General features: G+C 49.7%; 1 protein-coding gene across 4 annotated transcripts; it reads left to right on the forward strand.

Moving 5' to 3' along the window:
• Window positions 1-700: 700 nt before the first annotated feature.
• LOC138794520 (adhesion G-protein coupled receptor F1-like) lies at window positions 701-24,146 on the forward strand. 4 transcript variants are annotated; one of them, XM_069973207.1, is made up of 11 exons: window positions 701-1,011; window positions 3,340-3,406; window positions 5,387-5,545; window positions 5,745-5,906; window positions 6,086-6,838; window positions 14,103-14,152; window positions 15,119-15,283; window positions 18,012-19,370; window positions 19,682-19,723; window positions 20,225-20,278; window positions 23,822-24,146. In XM_069973207.1, exons 1-11 carry the CDS (start codon window positions 892-894, stop codon window positions 23,936-23,938), a joined length of 3,048 nt encoding a protein of 1,015 aa, XP_069829308.1. In that variant the 5' UTR covers window positions 701-891; the 3' UTR covers window positions 23,939-24,146. The 4 variants fall into 4 exon arrangements, with proteins under 4 accessions (XP_069829308.1, XP_069829310.1, XP_069829309.1 ...); XM_069973209.1 differs by having other exon boundaries at window positions 701-987; XM_069973208.1 differs by lacking the exons at window positions 701-1,011; window positions 3,340-3,406 and adding an exon at window positions 21,066-21,111 and having other exon boundaries at window positions 5,030-5,545; window positions 23,822-23,907.
• Window positions 24,147-24,424: the final 278 nt, after the last annotated feature.

The raw sequence follows: 24,424 nt of genomic DNA on the forward strand, positions 1-24,424 counted from the left end.
CTCCTACCAGTCCTGTGTTTCCACCTCCTAGCAGTCCTGTGACTCCATCTCCTACCAGTCCTATTACTCCATCTCCTACCAGTCCTGTGACTCCATCTCCTACCAGTCCTGTGACTCCATCTCCTACCAGTCCTATTACTCCATCTCCTACCAGTCCTGTGACCCCATCTCCTACCAGTCCTGTGACTCCATCTCTTACCAGTCCTGTGACTCCATCTCCTACCAGTCCCGTGACCCCATCTCCTACCAGTCCTATTACTCCATCTCCTACCAGTCCTATTACTCCATCTCCTACCAGTCATGTGACTCCATCTCCTACCAGTCTTGTGACTCCATCTCCTACCAGTCATGTGACTCCATCTCCTACCAGTCTTGTGACTCCATCTCCTACCAGTCTTGTGACTCCATCTCCTACCAGTCCTGTGGCTCCATCTCCTACCAGTCCTGTGACTCCATCTCCTACCAGTCCTGTGACTCCATCTCCTACCAGTCCTGTGACTCCATCTCCTACCAGTCCCGTGACCCCATCTCCTACCAGTCCTATTACTCCATCTCCTACCAGTCCTATTACTTCATCTCCTACCAGTCATGTGACTCCATCTCCTACCAGTCATGTGACTCCATCTCCTACCAGTCTTGTGACTCCATCTCCCCCTCCCGTCACCTCTTTATCCAGTAAAAAATCTTAAAGTGTCTGGTGAATGGTTCGTGCAGTATTCAGGGGTTACTTGTGACCGTCTAAGTTTCACTGTTGCGTGAGTGTGTCTGACAGTGGAGAACTCCCATCATCCTTGCACAGTCACGCATGGTGATGGAGAACAGAACAGATTGCACAGAATTTGCATGGCCAGACAGTATGTATAGCTGTGCGCTCCACCTGGACACAGGAGGATGGAGCTGTCGGGGACCACGCTGCGACGCCTCCTGACTATCTCCATGCTGGTGGTTTCCTGTGTTCCTGCAGAAGACATAACACAAGGGTCCAATGTGAGTACGAGGAGCGGTCCAGCGGTGAGTAATGTATACAGTAATGTACAACCCTGAGATCCCACCATAAGGGTATGTGCATATTAGGGAATACAGACGTATTCCGCAGCTCACACCCGCTCACGAACTCTGTCGGCCGTGCACGTCTCCACCTGTGCCATAGACTCCATTCTATGCACGGGCGGATTCCGCTGTGCGTTCAAAGAATGAAGAGCGAGCAGGTGTGAGCTGCAGAATCCGAGACGGATTTTCCGACGGGATGCCGTAGTGTGCACATACCCTTAGTGTCTGCTCATCCTCCTCCAGGGACTGGGTGAATGGACAGATAGCCTTCATGTAGACATCATACTTACATCACTGATCTCCAACCTGAGACTTCCCAGCTGATGAAACACTACTACTCCCAGCATGCACTCTCTGTTACGCAGACCTCACTCATTCCAGGACTGACCCCATCTACATCAATAGTCTTCAGCTGAAGTAGCACCACATCTCCCAGCATGCACTGATACACCTTCATGTACACTTCTTATATTCATATAGATGGCTGTTCCCAACTACACCGGTGGTCTGTAAGGACATGCTGGGAGCAGTAGTTGTATGGAGGTTGGAGATCACTTGTCCTTCTCTGACCTCACGCTCCATACTCTTCATGTAGACCTGTCTTATGCTGTTCTGTACAGACCCTATAGATCCATTCTCCATACGGACCTCTATATACTATATACTAGGCCAGGACACTGCAACGTTGCTCATGTGACAGAAAGTTTCATCCCGGTTGTACAACTTTATTAGAGTTTTGACTACTTGGCTGCTAGGAAACGAGCCCCATTATAGAGAGGAGACGAGCAGGTGGCGGCCGTACACCGGAGGTCCGAGTCACGTCCATCTTGTGTCCTCTGAGCAGATATCCATCACTAGGGCCAGCTTCACATACTTGTGCATACTCATCCATATTATAGACACAAATCCCAGCCTGACAGAGGGTGCGCAGAGCAGAAGATGGGCGGCTGCACAGGGGTAGTAGGTGCAGGGATGGCAGCACTATGGCCAATGGGGAAAGGGTCAGAGATGTGCCTGGACTCCAGATACATTGTACATAGCTAGTTCTGTCTATAGACAATGCTCTGTGAGCTCTACAGCCTGGACTTCAGATACATTGCACACATGGTGTGCCATCTCCATTTGGTGACCCCGGCCTCCTCTGCCTCCCCCACGGCTCCAGCAGTCCCCCCCCCCTCTCCCCGGGGATCCCGCCTGTAATAATCCGCTAGCATTTCTCTTCCTTCCGGAGTAAATATTGGATTCTCCTGATCTCACATCCTCCATACAGAGAACGTCTCCAGATTTCCGGAACATGAGGGATCCTCCAGGGCGACACACTGCACCAGCACCTCAGCGAACCGGCCCTACACATCCTCATAGTCACATACAGTCATATACAGTCACATCAGTAGATATATACAGGGCCCAACTGGCCATCTGGCACTTATGGCAAATGCTAGATGGTCCAGTCCCCTTCATGGGCTGGTCTTGTCTGATACATTGTACATAGCTAGTCCTGGTCACAGCTGAGAAGCGATACAATTGTATCCAGTCTGGACAATGCTCTGTGAGCTCTACAGCCTGGACCCCAGACTGATACATTGTACATATAGTCCTGTCTATAGACAATGCTCTGTGAGCTCTACAGCCTGGATCCCAGACTGATACATTGTACATATAGTCCTGTCTATAGACAATGCTCTGTGAGCTCTACAGCCTAGACCCCAGATACATTGTACATAGCTAGTCCTGTCTATAGACAATGCTCTGTGAGCTCTACAGCCTGGACCCCAGATACATTGTGCACAGCTAGTCCTGTCTATAGACAATGCTCTGTGAGCTCTACAGCCTGGACCCCAGATACATTGTGCACAGCTAGTCCTGTCTATAGACAATGCTCTGTGAGCTCTACAGCCTGGACCCCAGATACATTGTACATAGCTAGTCCTGTCTATAGACAATGCTCTGTGAGCTCTACAGCCTGGACCCCAGATACATTGTGCACAGCCAGTCTGGCACATGGTACGTTGAGGCTTCTCGTCTTTCCCTCCTCACATCCATCTAGATCCGGAGCGGCAGAGATTTGTGTAGGATCTCGGATTGCTGCCATCTATACCTGCCCTGTACCTGTGTATGTAAAGTGCAGAGCGGACTATGCGGCCGGGAACTGGATATGGGATCAGTATAGGTTTGCATGTTATCTAATACTCCCCATCGATGTGTGTCACCTGTCTATGGGGGGGGGGGGGGGGGGGGGGCGGCTCTCTAGATCACTGCACTCACTGTATGTCTGCTTGGATTCGGCAGGGGCTCCAGGGATACAACTCATGGAAGAACAAGTTACAGAAGACTGGAAGACTGAGCAGGAGAACAAGTACTGGAAACCATTCATTCTGTCACACGGCTATAGCTGGGGTATTCTGCTGGGACATGTGACCCTGGTGTATAATAACGCCGGTGTAGGGAGAGGTTGGCGCTGCAGGCAGGGAGAGTTAGGTGGGCCAACAAACGTCAATAACTGAGCTTTTCAGGGCACATGGTGGGGGCGTCTGTGCCGAGGAGCTGGTGGCCCTGAGACAGGAGACGGGCGGGGAAATTGGTCCACAAAAACAGGGTTCTTCTGTAGACTATTGTGCTCATTGTTATTAGTCGGAGGCCAGTAACATCGTTTTTAAAGTGTATTACCAAAAAAACCTCATGGCGGTAACACAGCCGGGGTAGTGGGAAAGAGTTAGGGGGCACTTACATAGTCTTGTTTTGTCTATTATATGCCACTTCTTAAAGGGGCTTAAAGGTTATCAGGTCACGTCGGCATGTCACATCATGCTGATATATACAATCCAGGGTGGTGATCGGACAAGCGGCAAAACGCTTCACCGGCCACCAGTACATTGACCCAGAGGACAGTTAGGGAGATGTAACGTCCCTGCCCGGGCTTACTGCTCCATGTGTTGGTGGTTTTGTGGACCTTGATGTTGGTGCACAGCTCACACCTTATTTTCTCCCCACTATGTTGATGCCGGGCAGGCAGGGATGGCACCTAGTATAGTAGTGGCAGCTGGCAATCATGTAGAATAGTCGGCTGCTGTGGAATATGTAGGCGCTATATGACTAGAAATTATTAATATCAGGGTCAGCGCCAGCCGGAATAGGAGCATTTCTAAGGCCAGGGGTCTTGAGTGTCAGTCCATGTGGGGTCTAGGACCTGGTCCATACTGGTTTTCACTGTTTAATTATTATGGATTTGTGTGGGATTATGGACTTTACAAATACCCCTATCACAGTTGTTACCTATCCTTACCCCAGAAATTACCTATCCTTACCCTAGTTGTTACCTATCCATGTCTCTCTTGTTAACCTCTTTTTTCTTTAGGCTCCGTTCACACGGAGAATGGGCGGAGAATGGACATTCTTCAGCATGGAGAGAGGGAGGCGTGCAACCCTTCCATAGACTGTTATTATGACAGGGAGGCTGTCTTACTCTGTGTGAACGAAGCCTTATTTTACAGACCTCGACCCCAGTGGCACAACCTGTAAACCACCCAAGTCTTGTCGTCAGCACTTTGCCAGTGGAGATGCCACACCAGTAAGCTCCTCTAAGCTGGCTTTGGTGTGCCCTGGGTGCGGTGGTCTGTACCAGCTGACCAACTGGTTACAGGTCACTGGGTGGCTGGGGCTCGGTGTCCACCACCTCTTCCTCCAGACTCTCATGGGCTCCAGTCCATGTGGAGTCGAGGACCTGGTCATCACCCCATGCCCCCTCACCGCTGCCCTCCTAGCCGCTCTCCATACTGCAGAAGGTCACAACAGTTTATTCTTGGTATTAATCACTTGTTGCAGTTTTACTCTCAGGAGCTGCTTCAAAATTCTATAAGAATTTTGTCTAAAATTTAAATTTCATTTGATCGAGCTTGTCCTGTTGTTACCCAACATTTTGGTGGTTTTTGCAGCCTTCTACCCTTTCTACAGCCATTCTTGTGGCCCAAAGTGTGGGTCCCCATTGACTTCAATGGGATTTGGGTCCGTGCAAAAGTTCAGGTAGAAGTCTGGGTCGTCAAACTTTTTTTCTCCGAATGCTGAACTGAATGAACCTGAATTTCCATGGGTCCGCTCATCACTACTTCATGTGTACTCTTCTTCTCTTTGGCCTGTTCACATTGCCCTATAGTTACGGATGGAGTTCATCTTATTCTCTTCATATACATCGGTGACTACTATTTTTCCATATTCTTTTTAGGATATATTCAGACATTGCAGTTTTCGGGTAATAAGGAGGATGGGCTGTGGCACTTCCTACCAAAATGTTACAGGTTTTACCATATCCTCTTGTCTATATTTCTTCTCCGTTGTTTAGTTCTGTCCCTGGCATTTGGCTCCTGCACATTTCCATTCACTTTCAATGGAACCTCCTACAATGAATGCACCAATGATGGGGGGGTGCCGTATTACTGGTGCGGATGCAGCGCAGACTTTGACAAGGATTCCACATGGTCCGCCTGCACGTATCTAGGTGGTGAGTAAAGTGCACGTTGCCCTGTATAAATGGAGATGTGTGGCAGACAGTCATTCCGTTACAGGGTCACCTCTCCAGCCATTGCCCATGTGGCCCGGCTTGCAGCTGATGGAGACGCTTTACGGCTTATTTTGTAGCCATTGCTCTTGTATCATGTACACTCACAGTCGGATAGTAACACATTTACTGTTTGTTGTAGCGATCAATGGGATCAGTCAGTGCGTTCCTGTGTCCCCATCTAATAGAAGCTCCTCGATCTGCCTCGTCGACATTATCAATATAGCTGTGGGAAGATTAGGCAGCTGTACCCAGATCGGGATCGATATCAATGGATATATGAAAGTTGTTTGCGATACTCCATGTAAGTCATAGTCTGCACCAGATTGTATGTATGGGGAAGCAGGAAGAGCTGAGACTTGCCCGGTCTTTACACTGGGACAGCACTACAACATGTTGGAGTGGTGCAGCTATAGGGTGTACTGCACCACAGCTCTAGTGCATGTAGATATAAGATGTATAATGCAGCTTCCTTCTCCACAGCCTCAACCGTCAAAACCAAATCGTCATTTACTACACCCCCTACGGTCACCACTACAGCAGGAGGAGGAGCCTCATCATCCACAGCAGGAGGAGGGGCCTCATCATCCACAGCAGGAGGAGGGGCCTCATCATCCACGGCAGGAGGTGGAGCCTCGTCATCCACGGCAGGAGGTGGAGCCTCGTCATCGACAGCAGGAGGAGCCTTGTCATCAACAGCAGGAGGAGGGGCCTCATCATCCACAGCAGGAGGAGGGGCCTCATCATCAACAGCAGGAGGTGGAGCCTCATCATCCACAGCAGGAGGTGGAGCCTCATCATCCACAGCAGGAGGAGGGGCCTCGTCATCCACGGCAGGAGGTGGAGCCTCGTCATCCACGGCAGGAGGTGGAGCCTCGTCATCGACAGCAGGAGGAGCCTCATCATCCACAGCAGGAGGAGGGGCCTCATCATCCACAGCAGGAGAAGGGGCCTCTTCATCCACAGCAGGAGGAGGGGCCTCATCATCAACAGCAGGAGGTGGAGCCTCATCATCCACAGCCAGAGGAGGGGCCTCATCATCCACAGCAGGAGGAGGGGCTTCATCATCCACAGCAGGAGGAGGGGCCTCATCATCCACAACAGAAGGAGGGGCCTCATCATCAACAGCAGGAGGTGGAGCCTCATCATCCACAGCAGGAGGGGCCTCATCATCCACAGCCGGAGGAGGGGCCTCATCATCCACAGCAGGCGGAGGAGTCTCATCATCCACAGCCGGTAAAGTAAATACAATTTTGTAGTTAACCTGTAAATTTCTTAAAGGAGTCTTCCCATCTGACAAAATTATCTCCTATTCACAAGATATGAGCGGCAGTTTGTGCATATACACCACATTTCCAGTTTACGTTTTTCCAGCGGCGTAGCTAAAGGTGTGTGGGCTTCTCCTCCATCTGGCCCAGAATGCCATAAAAACATCTTCTGGTCACTTCTCATCTATGCGGAGTTTGCTGCCAAGTTGTTTTTGTATTCTTACTCTCTATACTATCTCCTAATATTGTCACAAAATACACAACGTGATCAATGATCTAAATAATTATGATGCCAAGACCTCTTAAAGGGATTGTCTGAATTATCTAAACATTATCCGAAAATTTTAAAAATTGGTATATTCACCTGATTTATCTCCGCTGTGTCCAATGCTACGGCCCCGCTTCTCCTCTACTACTTATCCTCAGAGATGATGTGCCCATATACCCCGTAGTCAGTCACTGGCCTCAGCAGAAGATGGCTCATGAAGCCAGAGACTGGGCAGGTAATACAGGGACATACTCAAAACTATTTGTGCCACTGTACCCCTTAAATTTACCAATTCCACTGCCCCAACAAGCCATCACGTGCTAATAAACACTGCCACTGCCCCCTAATGCACTGTGTAACCATGCCCAAATCATCTGTAGTCTCCTAATGATGTGATACCAAGCCCAAAAGAACTGTACCTGTGTCCCCTCTAATGTACTGTACCACTGTCCCCTCTTAATGTACTGTACCACTGTCCCCTCTAATGTACTGTACCACTGTCCCCTCTAATGTACTGTACCACTGTCCCCTCTAATGTACTGTACCACTGTCCTCTAATGTACTGTACCACTGTCCTCTAATGTACTGTACTACTGTCCCCTCTAATGTACTGTACCACTGTCCTCTAATGTACTGTACCACTGTCCCCTCTAATGTACTGTACCACTGTCCCCTCTAATGTACTGTACCACTGTCCCCCTCTAATGTACTGTACCACTGTCCCCTCTAATGTACTGTACCACTGTCCTCTAATGTACTGTACCACTGTCCTCTAATGTACTGTACTACTGTCCCCTCTAATGTACTGTACCACTGTCCTCTAATGTACTGTACCACTGTCCTCTAATGTACTGTACTACTGTCCCCTCTAATGTACTGTACCACTGTCCTCTCTAATGTACTGTACCACTGCCCCCTCTAATGTACTGTACCACTGTCCTCTCTAATGTACTCTAATGTACTGTACCACTGTCCTCTAATGTACTGTACCACTGCCCCCTCTAATGTACTGTACCACTGTCCTCTAATGTACTGTACCACTGTCCTCTAATGTACTGTACCACTGCCCCCTCTAATGTACTGTACTACTGTCCCCTCTAATGTACTGTACCACTGTCCTCTCTAATGTACTGTACCACTGTCCTCTCTAATGTACAGTACCACTGTCCTCTAATGTACTGTACCACTGTCCTCTCTAATGTACTGTACCACTGCCCCCTCTAATGTACTGTACCACTGTCCTCTAATGTACTGTACCACTGTCCTCTCTAATGTACTGTACCACTGTCCTCTCATGTACTCTAATGTACTGTACCACTGTCCTCTAATGTACTGTACCACTGTCCTCTAATGTACTGTACCACTGTCCTCTCTAATGTACTGTACCACTGCCCTCTCTAATGTACTGTACCACTGCCCTCTCTAATGTACTGTACCGCTGTCCTCTCTAATGTACTGTACCACTGTCCCCTCTAATGTACTGTACTACTGTCCCCTTTAATGTACTGCACCACTGCCCCCTCTAATGTACTGTACCACTGCCCTCTAATGTACTGTACCACTGCCCCCTCTAATGTACTGTACCAGTGTCCTCTAATGTACTGTACCCCTGTCCTCTCTAATGTACTGTACCACTGCCCCCTCTAATGTACTGTACCACTGTCCCCTCTAATGTACTGTACCACTGCCCCCTCTAATGTACTGTACCACTGTCCTCTCTAATGTACTGTACCACTGTCCTCTCTAATGTACTGTACCACTGTCCCCTCTAATGTACTGTACCACTGTCCCCTCTAATGTATTGTACCCCTGTCCCCTCTAATGTACTGTACCACTGACCTCTAATGTACTGTACCACTGTCCTCTCTAATGTACTGTACCACTGTCCTCTAATGTACTGTACCCCTGTCCTCTCTAATGTACTGTACCACTGTCCTCTCTAATGTACTGTACCACTGTCCCCTCTAATGTACTGTACCCCTGTCCTCTCTAATGTACTGTGCCACTGTCCTCTGATGTACTGTACCACTGTCCTCTAATGTACTGTACCACTGCCCCCTCTAATGTACTGTACTACTGTCCCCTCTAATGTACTGTACCACTGTCCTCTCTAATGTACTGTACCACTGTCCTCTCTAATGTACAGTACCACTGTCCTCTAATGTACTGTACCACTGTCCTCTCTAATGTACTGTACCACTGCCCCCTCTAATGTACTGTACCACTGTCCTCTAATGTACTGTACCACTGTCCTCTCTAATGTACTGTACCACTGTCCTCTCATGTACTCTAATGTACTGTACCACTGTCCTCTAATGTACTGTACCACTGTCCTCTAATGTACTGTACCACTGTCCTCTCTAATGTACTGTACCACTGTCCTCTGATGTACTGTACCACTGCCCTCTCTAATGTACTGTACCACTGCCCTCTCTAATGTACTGTACCACTGTCCCCTCTAATGTACTGTACTACTGTCCCCTTTAATGTACTGTACCACTGCCCCCTCTAATGTACTGTACCACTGCCCTCTAATGTACTGTACCACTGCCCCCTCTAATGTACTGTACCAGTGTCCTCTAATGTACTGTACCCCTGTCCTCTCTAATGTACTGTACCACTGCCCCCTCTAATGTACTGTACCACTGTCCCCTCTAATGTACTGTACCACTGCCCCCTCTAATGTACTGTACCACTGTCCTCTCTAATGTACTGTACCACTGTCCTCTCTAATGTACTGTACCACTGTCCCCTCTAATGTACTGTACCACTGTCCCCTCTAATGTACTGTACCCCTGTCCCCTCTAATGTACTGTACCACTGACCTCTAATGTACTGTACCACTGTCCTCTCTAATGTACTGTACCACTGTCCTCTAATGTACTGTACCCCTGTCCTCTCTAATGTACTGTACCACTGTCCTCTCTAATGTACTGTACCACTGTCCCCTCTAATGTACTGTACCCCTGTCCTCTCTAATGTACTGTGCCACTGTCCTCTCTAATGTACTGTACCACTGTCCTCTGATGTACTGTACCACTGTCCTCTAATGTACTGTACCACTGTCCTCTGATGTACTGTACCACTGCCCCCTCTAATGTACTGTACTACTGTCCCCTCTAATGTACTGTACCACTGTCCTCTCTAATGTACAGTACCACTGTCCTCTAATGTACTGTACCACTGTCCTCTCTAATGTACTGTACCACTGCCCCCTCTAATGTACTGTACCACTGTCCTCTAATGTACTGTACCACTGTCCTCTCTAATGTACTGTACCACTGTCCTCTCTAATGTACTGTACCACTGTCCCCTCTAATGTACTGTACCACTGTCCTCTCATGTACTCTAATGTACTGTACCACTGTCCTCTAATGTACTGTACCACTGTCCTCTCTAATGTACTGTACCACTGTCCCCTCTAATGTACTGTACCACTGTCCTCTAATGTACTGTTCCACTTCTGTGCAGTGATTTCTGTTTCAGTTAATGACTGTTTTAACCCACATATGACTGTTATACCAAACAAGTGATAATTGGTTAATTGTACACCTGACTATAATCCTACAACATACTTTAAGGGTAAATTCACACGGGCAGATCCTCAGCTAACTCGCAGCTAACCCGCAGCTAATCCGCACTAACTAAACATGCTGCTAAAAACGCACTAAACCTAATGGAATCATTATCACAGCTGAATCTTGTGTGGGAATACTCGCAGCTTGAAACTCCTGCGGACTCGCCCGTGTGAATTTACCCTAAGGGAATCTGTCACTAGGTTTATGTCACTAAATGAAGGCAGCATAAACTAGTGACAGAAATGCTGAACAGATCAGTGTATTACTTCCATCATTCTGTTCAGCCGTTCTCCAAATATGCAGGAGAAAAGGATTCTTGCCACTCCCCTCCCCCTGCCCTCCAGCTGCTGATTGACAGCTGAGTGCACATACACAGCATGGATAGATAACTGCCAATCAGCAGTTGGTGGGCGGAGTTTTCTGCTTAGTATTTCTGTGTATGACTGTGCTGCACCCGCCTAGGACTTCTGCACAGTTCTGCCTCACCGTATAACATAGTAGAGTCACAGCACGGACCAACATCTCTGATCATGCAAAAAAAAAAATATATATATAGAACAAGGTCAGCTCACCGTGTGAATATGTCCCAATATTGACGGCAACCCTCTTGGTAAGGAGCAGGTGATAAGAAATGGGCTGTTCACCCAGGTATGCAGTCCATAAAAGTAGAAGGAAATCACAGCTCCAAAAAAAAAAAAATTCAGGTTTGAGGATCAGTTTTTTTTGCAAGTACTCGGCTGCCCTATGGGAGCCAGTTTCTCACCTACCCTGGCTAATGTCTACATGGCATTTTGGGAGGAGGTCGTACTATACCATTCCAACAATCCGTACCAGGAATTTATTTTCTGGTACGGCCGTTATATTGACGACCTCCTCCTAATCTGGACAGGGTCTGAGAAACAAGCCAAAAAATGTGTTGAGTTCATCAACTGTAACGATCTCAACCTACATTTCACATACCAATTTGAGTTAAAAACCATTTCTTTTTTGGATTTGTCCCTTACACTGAACAACGGCCGTATTCACACGTCCCTATATAGAAAGCCAAGTTCAGGTAATGGGCTTCTCCATGCCTCCAGTAGCAATCTTCCCATCGGTGAATTTATACGCACTCGCCGTAATTGTTCAGACGATGCGGCTTATGCAGCTGCGATTCTTGATGTCAGACACAGATTGTTTCAGAGAGGCTACTCGAGGCTTGTAGTGGATAGGGCTGAGAGGATAGCGGAAAGCCGCGACAGAGCATATCACCTGAGGGATAGAAAATGTGATCTGCCCCAAAGTGACTCCAAACAGGAACAACAGCGTCTAGTTTTTTCAACTCCTTTTAGTCCCCAATTTGGAGAGATACAAACTATTATACGCAGATACTTCCCAATTCTTTTTCAGGATAAAACATGCGAAGATGTGAGATGTGTTGCCCGTAGAGGACAAACCCTTGGCAACCTTCTCTCACCCAGCGATATACATAACCCTACTAAACACAATAACCGGTTGCATCTCCAAGGTTTCTTTAGGTGTGCGGAGAGCAGATGCTCTGTATGCACATTTACGGAAAAACGCAGGGCTTTTTTGTCAGTGTGCACAGGGACTTCGTATGCAATCAAGTCTTTTGTTAATTGCAATTCTACATACGTCGTTTATGTTGCTCATTGCAACATTTGTAATTCACAATATGTTGGTTCTACAAAGAGAGAACTAAAAATCCGTATCATGGAGCATATAGCCGATATGAAAAATACTTCAGCTCTCAATAGATGCAGATCAGGGCCGGCCAAGCATTTTAGAGATGCACATGGTGGGGATCCATCTGGTTTCTCCTTCTATCGCGGTGGTGACTGGGTACATCTCCTCAGGAAGCGCCAGGCATTTTGGATTCTACGTCTCGGCACTCGCGTTCCTGAGGGGCTGAATTACAAAAGTGATCTTTTCTATATATACTGATTTTTTTTTTTTTTTGCACATAATCACATTTTTGTTTATATTGCTTACTGCTCATTCTGTTTTTCTGTCTGTACATATAGCAATTGCAATCATTATTTATTTATTTAATTTTTATTTTTTTGCTATGCATCTAGAGCCCTGATATCAGTGTATAATATAGCATGTTATTCAGTATTGCTTGTTTTTGGTTTGCACAATACACACTATGCTTTAATCAGGTGGTTTCACAGAACATACATGGTTAACTCCACTGTGACCTGCTTCACCTGCGTTTTGCTTCATTCCCCTCCCCCTCCCTTCTCCTATTCCAGTGATGCAGAGGGGTGGAACTTGGGTTTTCAGACGCCATTACCCAAAGCATATATAAGTTTGCCTATTATGTTGTTGTACTGTCATGATTATGGGGCTTGTCCCCGAAACGCGTAGACGTGCTGTTTTTAACATGGTTGTTGTTTTTTAATATGCTTTGGAATAAAGATTTTTGGACATTTTATCTCTGATCATGGTGGGGTCTCTGGCGGCTTATCCCTGCCCCACCGGCCCTGACTGACTGTTCTGTGTTATAGGGGGAGATGGATGGATGACGGCTGGTGAGGTGGGGATAATCTGCTGACGACTACCCTGATGATGTACTGTCTGTAATCCTTAGTGTGGCCCCTCCACCACTGACCCTGATGATGTACTGTCTGTAATCCTTAGTGTGGCCCCTCCACCACTGACCCTGAGGATGTACTGTCTGTAATCCTTAGTGTGGCCCCTCCACCACTGACCCTGAGGATGTACTGTCTGTAATCCTTAGTGTGGCCCCTCCACCACTGACCCTGAGGATGTACTGTCTGTAATCCTTAGTGTGGCCCCTCCACCACTGACCCTGAGGATGTACTGTCTGTAATCCTTAGTGTGGCCCCTCCACCACTGACCCTGAGGATGTACTGTCTGTAATCCTTAGTGTGGCCCCTCCACCACTGACCCTGAGGATGTACTGTCTGTAATCCTTAGTGTGGCCCCTCCACCACTGACCCTGAGGATGTACTGTCTGTAATCCTTAGTGTGGCCCCTCCACCACTGACCCTGATGATGTACTGTCTGTAATCCTTAGTGTGGCCCCTCCACCACTGACCCTGAGGATGTACTGTCTGTAATCCTTAGTGTGGCCCCTCCACCACTGACCCTGAGGATGTACTGTCTGTAATCCTTAGTGTGGCCCCTCCACCACTGACCCTGATGATGTACTGTCTGTAATCCTTAGTGTGGCCCCTCCACCACTGACCCTGAGGATGTACTGTCTGTAATCCTTAGTGTGGCCCCTCCACCACTGACCCTGATGATGTACTGTCTGTAATCCTTAGTGTGGCCCCTCCACCACTGACCCTGAGGATGTACTGTCTGTAATCCTTAGTGTGGCCCCTCCAACACTGACCCTGACTGTGCTTATATACCAGGATCTACAGCTGGGACCAGTCTACGGCTGCCGCTGGAACAGATATATCAGGTCAGTCCCCGTGCATCCTCATCCCAGTGACCATCACTTACAGCTACACATAACAGACACCTCTCAATACAAATTGTACAAGAAAAAAGTAAGTGAACCTTGGATTTCTACAGTGATGATTAATACAACGTGACCCGATTGTTTCCTAAATCACCATTATAGACAAACGATTACGTAATAACATATCTGATCCACTAATGTCCCCATCCACAGTGCAGGAAAAAAAAGGGAACTTTAAAGGGATAGTTCACCCCAAAATTATTTCCTTTAAATCAACTGGTGCTAGAAAGTGCCAGTGATTTGTAATTTACATCTATTAACAAATCTCCAGTCTTCCAGTATTTATCAGCTGCTGTATGTCCTGCAGGAAGTGGGGTATTCTCTCCAGTCTGACACAGCGCTCTCTGCTGCCACCTCTGTCCATGTCAGGAACTGTCCAGAGAAGGAGAGGTTTTCTATAGGGATTTGCTGCTGCTCTGGACAGTTCCTGACATGGACAGAGGTGGCAGCAGAGAGCACTGTGTCAGACTGGAGAGAATAAACCACTTCCTGCAGGACATACAGCAGATGATAAGTACTGGAAGACTGGAGAATTTTTTTTTTTTATAGAAGTAAATTAAAAAATGTCTGGCACTTTCTGGCACCAGCTGATTTGAAATAATTTTTTAGTGAACTACCCCTTTAATAATCCACCCATCTCCCTTTAGCAACAATCACTTCCAGCAAATTTCCGTGAGCTGTCAGTATGGAGATGTGTCAGGTCAGCTATATTTTTGGGCTATCTTTTGTGCAGCGCCCCTCCTACACTCTTTAGGTGTTTTCCTTGTCAGTAGTGTTGAGCGGAGTTGTCGGACTGTTCGGCATCTGGAGAAGTTGGATGCCGCCCCAGGGTTGCCAGGAAAACATGCCTGTGGCTGCCTCCATGTTTTTCTATGCTGTAATGATCTGTATGACTTATATTTCCAGAATCTCTCTGTAGGGGGCAGTGTTACGCAGGCGCTCAGGAGTTTCCTGGCGGTCACCTCGGCTGGGGTTCGGCAGGATGATCTGCCATTAGTCCTGTATCTTCTGGGTAACATCACTAGGGATGCTGAGATTAGAAATCAGCAGATAGACGTGGACACCGTACAAGTGAGTATACAGCAGCCGATTACTGGATCTACACGGCGTTACTTGTCACCTATAACCACAAGGCAACAGCAATGTGAGTGTACGGACGTACAGGGGGGATAATAAGTATCTGATCCGCTGCCGATCACCTACACAGAATAGAGCGGGGGGATAACTTTACTTGTGAGAGAAAGAATCTATAGAACATTCCAGATAATCACATTGTAGGAGGGGGGGGGGGGCTGATACTTTTGGGGCTTTTCTGCAAGGGGGATAGGACGACTGCAGAAAGAGCAGAGGAGATGGGAAATGGCCGGGACAACTTAGGAGGAGACACACAGCCGGGACAACTAAGAAGGGAACATACAGCCGGGACAACTAAGGAGGAGACACACAGCCGGGACAACTAAGGAGGAGACACACAGCCGGGACAACTAAGGAGGAAACACACAGCCGGGACAAGTAAGGAGGAGACCCACAGCCGGGACAACTAAGGAGGAGACCCACAGCCGGGACAACTAAGGAAGGGAACACACAGCCGGGACAACTAAGGAGGAAACACACAGCCGGGACAACTAAGGAGGAAGCACACAGCCGGGACACCTAAGGAGGAGACCCCCAGCCGGGACAACTAAGGAGGAAACACACAGCCGGGACAACTAAGGAGGAAGCACACAGCCGGGACACCTAAGGAGGAAACACACAGCCGGGACAACTAAGGAGGAAGCACACAGCCGGGACACCTAAGGAGGAAACACACAGCCGGGACAACTAAGGAGGAAACACACAGCCGGGACAACTAAGGAGGAGACCCACAGCCGGGACAACTAAGGAGGAAACACACAGCCGGGACAACTAAGGAGGAAACACACAGCCGGGACAACTAAGGAGGAGACACACAGCCGGGACAACTAAGGAGGAGACACACAGCCGGGACAACTAAGGAGGAGACACACAGCCGGGACAACTAAGGAGGAGACACACAGCCGGGACAACTAAGGAGGAAACACACAGCCGGGACAACTAAGGAGGAAACACACAGCCGGGACAACTAAGGAGGAGACACACAGCCGGGACAACTAAGGAGGAGACACACAGCCGGGACAACTAAGGAGGAAACACACAGCCAGGACACCTAAGGAGGAAGCACACAGATGGCACAACTAAGGAGGAAACACACAGCCGGGACAACTAAGGAGGAGACACACAGCCGGGACAACTAAGGAGGAAACACACAGCCGGGACAACTAGGAAGGGAACACACAGCTGGGACAACTAAGGAGGAGACACACAGCCGGGACAACTAAGGAGGAAACACACAGCCGGGACAACTAAGAAGGAAACCCCCAGCTGGGACAACTAAGGAGGAAACCCCCAGCCGGGACAACTAAGGAGGAAACCCCCAGCCGGGACAACTAAGGAAGGGAACACACAGCCGGGACAACTAAGGAGGAAGCATACAGCCGGGACACCTAAGGAGGAAACACACAGCCAGGACAACTAAGGAAGAAACACACAGCCAGAACAACTAAGGAGGAAACCCACAGCCGGGACAACTAAGAGGAGACCCCCAGCCGGGACAACTAAGGAAGAAACACACAGCCGGGACAACTAAGAGGTGACCCCCAGCCGGGACAACTAAGGAAGAAATACACAGCCGGGACAACTAAGGAGGAAACACACAGCCGGGACAACTAAGAAGCATTTTGGGGTCATGGAGCGGCCGCCAGTCTCCACACCTGAACCCAAAAGGAAATCTATGGAGGTGAGTGAAACTCAATGTTGCCTCGAAACCTGAAAGCTGTGGAGAAGATGTGTATGGAGGAGGGGGACACAATCCCTGCTGCAGGGTCTGCAAACCTGGTGAAGACCCCCAGGAAACGTCCGACCTCTGTAACTGCAAACAAAGGTTTCTGCACCAAATAGGAACTTCTCTTCTTCTATTGTATCACATCATTATCATGGAATAAAATGGTGGATAATTATCTATAAATCCTACAATGTGATTATCTGGAATATTCTACAGATTCTGTCTCTAACAGGTGACGTTACCGACGGTGCTCTCCCAAACAATAGAGATCGGCATGATGGAAAATTATAACCTGGCCCCTTTGCTCAGGGAAGGATAAGCCACAGTCAGGGATCTTTGGCTGCGGCTTACCCCTCTCCATAGAAAACACAAGAATGCTCAGCCGCGATAAACGTTCCTTTGTATTGGGATCATGGCGGGAGCTGAAGGAGAAGTGGACACAGTTATCTGAAGGAGGAGACAGAGGAGTCTGGAAGGAACAGGGGATTATGGAGGGGACAGTGGAGTCTGGAGGATTTGACAAAGGAGAAAAGAGTCTGTACAGAAGAGTCTGGAGGGGAGAAGACAGGAGTCTAGAGAACAGACAGAGGAGTCTAGAGGGGACAGAGGAGTCTGAGACAGTGGACTAAGGAATACATGATACATAAGCCTCTATTACACGCGGCGGTAGTGAGCGGGTAAGAGTCGGGGGGCCACGGGGAGCTGCGCGGGGGCCGCCTGTGTGATCGCTAGATGGTCCGGGCAGCCCATAGAGGATAGCGGTGGTCTGCTGCCTCCTATTCCACGGAGCGAGGTCAGCAGATCGCTGCTATACGAGTCAGCCGACATAGTTCATGCCTTCTTTTACACGGAACGGTTATCGGCCGAATGCGGCTGATAATAGTTCTGTGTAAAAGGGCCGTTAGCTACAAGATATAAGCCATGTCTTGGTCTTTCTAGAAGCTGCTTGTGGTTGTTGACCAGCTAACAGACGCCATCTCTTCAGGACCTGCACCCAGTCTGGAAGAGAACTTAGGTCCTCAGTTACTTCTGTGTCTGGAGAACCTTCTATCAGTTCTGGACACCACAGAGCAATCCTTTACTCTATCCTTCAGTAATCTGGACCTACACAGTTCTGTCAGCCCCTGTGATGCTCTAGAAGATAATGGGATCCTGAGCCTGGACTCAGGGACCACCATATCACTGCCCAGCGATACTTATTTTCCTTCTGGATGTCTTGTGAACCTGTTGTCTATGAATTACAGACCCCAGAACGGAAGCTTCAGCAGCCGATATGACTGTAATAGAGATGAAGTCTGTTCCTACTCCTTGGCCGGTGACATACAGACACATGTTTTAACACTGAATAATATGGAGTACCACATGGTGGACATCAACATGACCTTCACCTGTGGGAACGGGACGTGTGACCAGAACACTCTATGCGTGTACTGGGATTTCCATCTCAATATGTGGTCATCGAGAGGTTGTGTTACTCAGGTCATGGATGGGGTCACCAGCTGCCTCTGCCACCATCTCACTTCTTTCTCGATTCTAATGTCAGGTTATCTCCCCAAAAATATAGCAAATTCTCCCGTTCTGGATTATATGACTATCATCGGACTTGCGGTCTCCATAGTATCTCTTCTCATCTGTATCTCAATCCAAGTGATTCTGCTGAAGCAAACCCGTATCCGCATGGCCTTCCATAGACACATGGCCATCCTGCACATGTCCTCATTCCTCCTAATAAGCCACATCTCCTTCCTGATTTCCAGCCTCATTGATCACAATGTTCAGGAGAAGCTCTGTGTGGCCCTCACCTTCTGCACTCATCTCTCCCTCTTGGGTTTCTTCAGTTGGACCTTGGTTCAGGGAATTGTTCTCGCCCAGCGATTACTTTTCGTTTTTCACCACGTCACCATGATGGAATTTACGGTATTGTCCGTGGTGCTGGGATATGCGTTCCCTCTGACTGTGGCGGGAGGAACCATGCTGGCCTACTATCCTCTTCATTACAGGGTGAACAGTGGATGTTGGCTGGATGTCCATTCTGGTGCTTCGTTGACTTTCACCATTCCCACCATAGTTATCATGTCATTAAACGTTCTGGTTCTGATAGTTGTGATCCGTGCGCTCATCCGGCCAACGATCTCGGAGGAGAAAAGTGAGGATGAAGAGGTGCTGAAGAAGGTGGCCAAGGCTGTCCTCTTCTGCACACCGCAGTTTGGGCTGACCTGGGCCATCGGGATCCCTCTGCTCATAAATCCTAAGGCTGAATGCTTGCACTACCTGTTTGATCTCCTCAACCCCTTACAGGTAATGAAGTACAACAGCATCATATAAACTTATATAGTAAAAGGACTTACCTGGGCCGAGACGCTCATGATGATATAGTTAGAGATAAGGGAAGACTATGGGTCTTCTCCACTTTGGCGTCATTGATCAGATACTGATGACCAGACCATCGATTATTGTCACTGAGTCAGAAACACTCTTTTTTCTAATCTATTTTCTCTATATAATTTTTTTTTTTCATTCTTATGGGGGAAGCCACCTTGCCTGACCCGTATTTATACTTCCCTGACACGGAGCTAAGAGCTCTAACATTGCTTCCTCTTACCCCGCAGGGCATCTTCATCCTGCTCTTCGGGTGTCTCCTGGACAGTAAGGTCAGTGATCACTCTGTAATATCCCGATACATATCCATAGTGTGGACGTGGCCACGAGGGGTGGAGGCCCTGAGGACGGGAACCCCAGGACCGTACTAAAGCCACCCGGTATTATTCAGCTGTGTATGGGGGTATTATTTGAGAGCTGAGTCATAATTGTTTAATAGGAACCATGTGGCAGTATTATCTCGGCATTATATGGCGGTACTATGTAGGAGTATATATGGCAGTATCATGTAGGAATCACCAGGCAGTATTGGGTCGGCTTCATAAGAAGGTATTATTTGGGCCATTACATGATGGTATAATATAGGTATAACTTTGGCATTTTATGGTGGTATTACGTAGGACTTGCTGGGCTTAGATCTGAAGATGTGTCCAGGCTAGGATCAGTCCTAATGGTCACCGGCTACACACTATATCACACTGCGGTGTCACCAGGCTGCTCTGGATGAGCACAGATCAGGGACATTCTTCAGCCAGATCTTTCCTGTGTTATAGGTCACGGCTCATGTGAAAAAACATTTCCTGAAGACATTTTCTACCATCAGCCAGGTAAGTGATATAACCCCGGAGGTGCGGATCAATGGCAGCGTCTACTGCACAATACACAGAACACATCCATATAAACATACGCTGTGTACATCCTGTTTTATACCCCAGAGCTGCACTCACTATTCTGCTGGTGGGGTCACTGTGTACATACATTACATTACTGATCCTGAGTTACATCCTGTATTATACTGCAGAGCTGCACTCACTATTCTGCTGGTGAGGTCACGGTGTACATACATTACATTACTGATCCTGTATTATACTATAGAGCTGCACTCACTATTCTGCTGGTGGGGTCACTGCGTACATACATTACATTACTGATCCTGAGTTACATCCAGTATTATACTCCAGAGCTGCACTCAATATTCTGCTGGTAGGGTCACTGTGTACATACTGGATGTAACTCAGGATCAGTAATGTAATGTATGTACACAGTGACCCTACCAGCAGAATATTGAGTGCAGCTCTGGAGTATAATACTGGATGTAACTCAGGATCAGTAATGTAATGTATGTACACAGTGACCCCACCAGCAGAATATTGAGTGCAGCTCTGGAGTATAATACTGGATGTAACTCAGGATCAGTAATGTAATGTATTATACTCCAGAGCTGCACTCAATATTCTGCTGGTGGGTCACTGTGTACATACATTACATTACTGATCCTGAGTTACATCCTGTATTATACCCCAGAGCTGCACTCACTATTCTGCTTGGTGTTTACTATAGTATTAATGAAGGTGATATAATGTACAGCATGCAGTAATCTCCTTTGTTCTGTAGGGGACGCTTGTGAGCAGCTCTGGCTGAGCCCCATTCTTCAGACAAGGTATAATACACAGGTTATATAATATTGAAGCATTTGTCCAGTTTCTGGGGTGCACAATGTATTAGGGGCCCCCATATATATCATGGCGGCCCCTACACCCAGACATACCGCACCAGTGTTAGTATAGGACTTTACATTCCGAAGGGAAGAGCTGCTAGGTCCAATAGAGAGGGGTGTCCTGATAGACAGAGGGGTGTCCTGATAGACAGAGGGGTGTCCTGATAGACAGAGGTGACCTGTTATGAGGGAACACCTTTCTTCCTCCAGGTTCTTTTACACGTCTGTAATATACGATGTTGGTAGCAAAAGTCTCCAGGTTTTATCTGCATGAATAATCCAAGCTGAGGGTGGGGATGGCGAGGGGGCCGCTCCGGGGCAGCAGAGGGGGCGCTGATACCCACCCAATGTCCTGCCTCTGCCACCCAGCTCCAGATCTCCTCAGAGGTACCTTCTCCAGAGTGGTCACACATATCGGGTTATGTCTTATCCCTCAGTCTGGAGGAGACACCCCTCCCCCCAGACCTGGACCCCCACCAACAGAGACTCAGTGCCCCCCCCCTTAGAGCTGGACCACCACCAATAGAGACTCAGTGCCCCCCCCAGAGCTGGACCCCCACCAATACTCAGTGCCCCCCCCAGAGCTGGACCCCCACCAACAGAGACTCAGTGCCCCCCCCTTAGAGCTGGACCCCCACCAACAGAGACTCAGTGCCCCCCCCCTTAGAGCTGGACCCCCACCAACAGAGACTCAGTGCCCCCCCCCAGAGCTGGACCCCCACCAACAGAGACTCAGTGCCCCCCCCCCCAGAGCTGGACCCCCACCAACAGAGACTCAGTGCCCCCCCCCCGAGCTGGACCCCCACCAACAGAGACTCAGTGCCCCCCACCAGAGCTAGACCCCCACCAACAGAGACTCAGTGCCCCCCACCAGAGCTGGACCCCCACCAACAGAGACTCAGTGCCCCCCCCAGAGCTGGACCCCCACCAACAGAGACTCAGTGCCCCCCCCTTAGAGCTGGACCACCACCAATAGAGACTCAGTGCCCCCCCCCCCCAGAGCTGGACCCCCACCAACAGAGACTCAGTGCCCCCCCCTTAGAGCTGGACCCCCACCAACAGAGACTCAGTGCCCCCCCCCCCAGAGCTGGACCCCCACCAATACTCAGTGCCCCCACCAACAGAGACGACTCAGTGCCCCCCCCCCAGAGCTGGACCCCCACCAACAGAGACTCAGTGCCCCCCCTTAGAGCTGCCCCCCCCCCAGAGCTGGACCCCCACCAACAGAGACTCAGTGCCCCCCCCCCCCAGAGCTGGACCCCCACCAACAGAGACTCAGTGCCCCCCCCCCTTAGAGCTGGACCACCACCAATAGAGACTCAGTGCCCCCCCCCCCCCCAGAGCTGGACCCCCACCAATACTCAGTGCCCCCACCAACAGAGACTCAGTGCCCCCCCCCAGAGCTGGACCCCCACCAACAGAGACTCAGTGCCCCCCCCTTAGAGCTGGACCCCCACCAACAGAGACTCAGTGCCCCCCCCTTAGAGCTGGACCCCCACCAACAGAGACTCAGTGCCCCCCCCTTAGAGCTGGACCCCCACCAACAGAGACTCAGTGCCCCCCCCCAGAGCTGGACCCCCACCAACAGAGACTCAGTGCCCCCCCCCAGAGCTGGACCCCCACCAACAGAGACTCAGTGCCCCCCCCCCAGAGCTGGACCCCCACCAACAGAGACTCAGTGCCCCCCCCCCCGAGCTGGACCCCCAACAACAGAGACTCAGTGCCCCCCACCAGAGCTGGACCCCCACCAACAGAGACTCAGTGCCCCCCCCCCAGAGCTGGACCCCCACCAACAGAGACTCAGTGCCCCCCCCCCTTAGAGCTGGACCCCCACCAACAGAGACTCAGTGCCCCCCCCCAGAGCTGGACCCCCACCAACAGAGACTCAGTGCCCCCCCCCCCGAGCTGGACCCCCACCAACAGAGACTCAGTGCCCCCCCCCGAGCTGGACCCCCACCAACAGAGACTCAGTGCCCCCCCCCCAGAGCTGGACGCTGGACCCCCACCAACAGTGCCCCCCCCCCCCCCAGAGCAGGATCCCCGCCAATATACACTTAGTGCTCCCCCCGCAGAGCTGCACCTCCGATAATAGAGACTCAGTGCCCCCCCCAGAGCTGGACTCAGCCAATAGAGACTTAGTGCCCCCCCCCCCACAGAGCTGCACCTCCGATAATAGAGACTCAGTGCCCCCCCCCCAGAGCTGGACCCCCACCAACAGAGACTCAGTGCCCCACCCCCAGAGCTGGACCCCCACCAACAGAGACTTAGTGCCCCCCCCGCAGAGCTGCACCTCCGATAATAGAGACTCAGTGCCCCCCCCAGGGCTGGACCCCCACCAACAGAGACTTACTGCCCCCCCGCAGAGCTGCACCTCCTATAATAGAGACTCAGTGCCCCCCCCCAGAGCTGGACTCAGCCAATAGAGACTTAGTGCCCCCCCCCCCACAGAGCTGCACCTCCGATAATAGAGACTCAGTGCCCCCCCCAGGGCTGGACCCCCACCAACAGAGACTTAGTGCCCCCCCACAGAGCTGCACCTCTGATAATAGAGACTCAGTGCCCCCCAGAGCTGGACCCCCGCCAATAGAGACTTAGTGCCCCCCTTTAGTCATCTCACTCCCCTGACCTGATCCATATATCGATTCTTCTGCAGGAACCTCGGAAAGACGACGTGGATGTGAGGAAGCAGACAATGCCGGACGATCCATGGAGAGACACAGACCGGGGGGGACCAGAAAATACCGGAAAAGAAGCTTCTGCCCCCAAATAAAGCCGGAGGCTCTGCCAGTCACCTGCAGTCAGTCTCAGTTTCTCTTTCTCTCTGCCAGTCACCTGCAGTCAGTCTCAGTTTCTCTTTCTCTCTGCCAGTCACCTGCAGTCAGTCTCAGTTTCTCTCTGCCAGTCACCTGCAGTCAGTCTCAGTTTCTCTCTGCCAGTCACCTGCAGTCAGTCTCAGTTTCTCTCTGCCAGTCACCTGCAGTCAGTCTCAGTTTCTCTCTGCCAGTCACCTGCAGTCAGTCTCAGTTTCTCTCTGCCAGTCACCTGCAGTCAGTCTCAGTTTCTCTCTGCCAGTCACCTGCAGTCAGTCTCAGTTTCTCTCTGCCAGTCACCTGCAGTCAGTCTCAGTTTCTCTCTGCCAGTCACCTGCAGTCAGTCTCAGTTTCTCTCTGCCAGTCACCTGCAGTCAGTCTCTCTCTTTGCCAGTCACGCTAAGTCCTTCTCGGCCAGTCATCTGCAGTCAGTCTCAGTCTCTCTT

The sequence above is a fragment of the Dendropsophus ebraccatus genome, chromosome 6, assembly GCF_027789765.1.
Source record: "Dendropsophus ebraccatus isolate aDenEbr1 chromosome 6, aDenEbr1.pat, whole genome shotgun sequence".
NCBI lineage: Eukaryota > Metazoa > Chordata > Amphibia > Anura > Hylidae > Dendropsophus > Dendropsophus ebraccatus.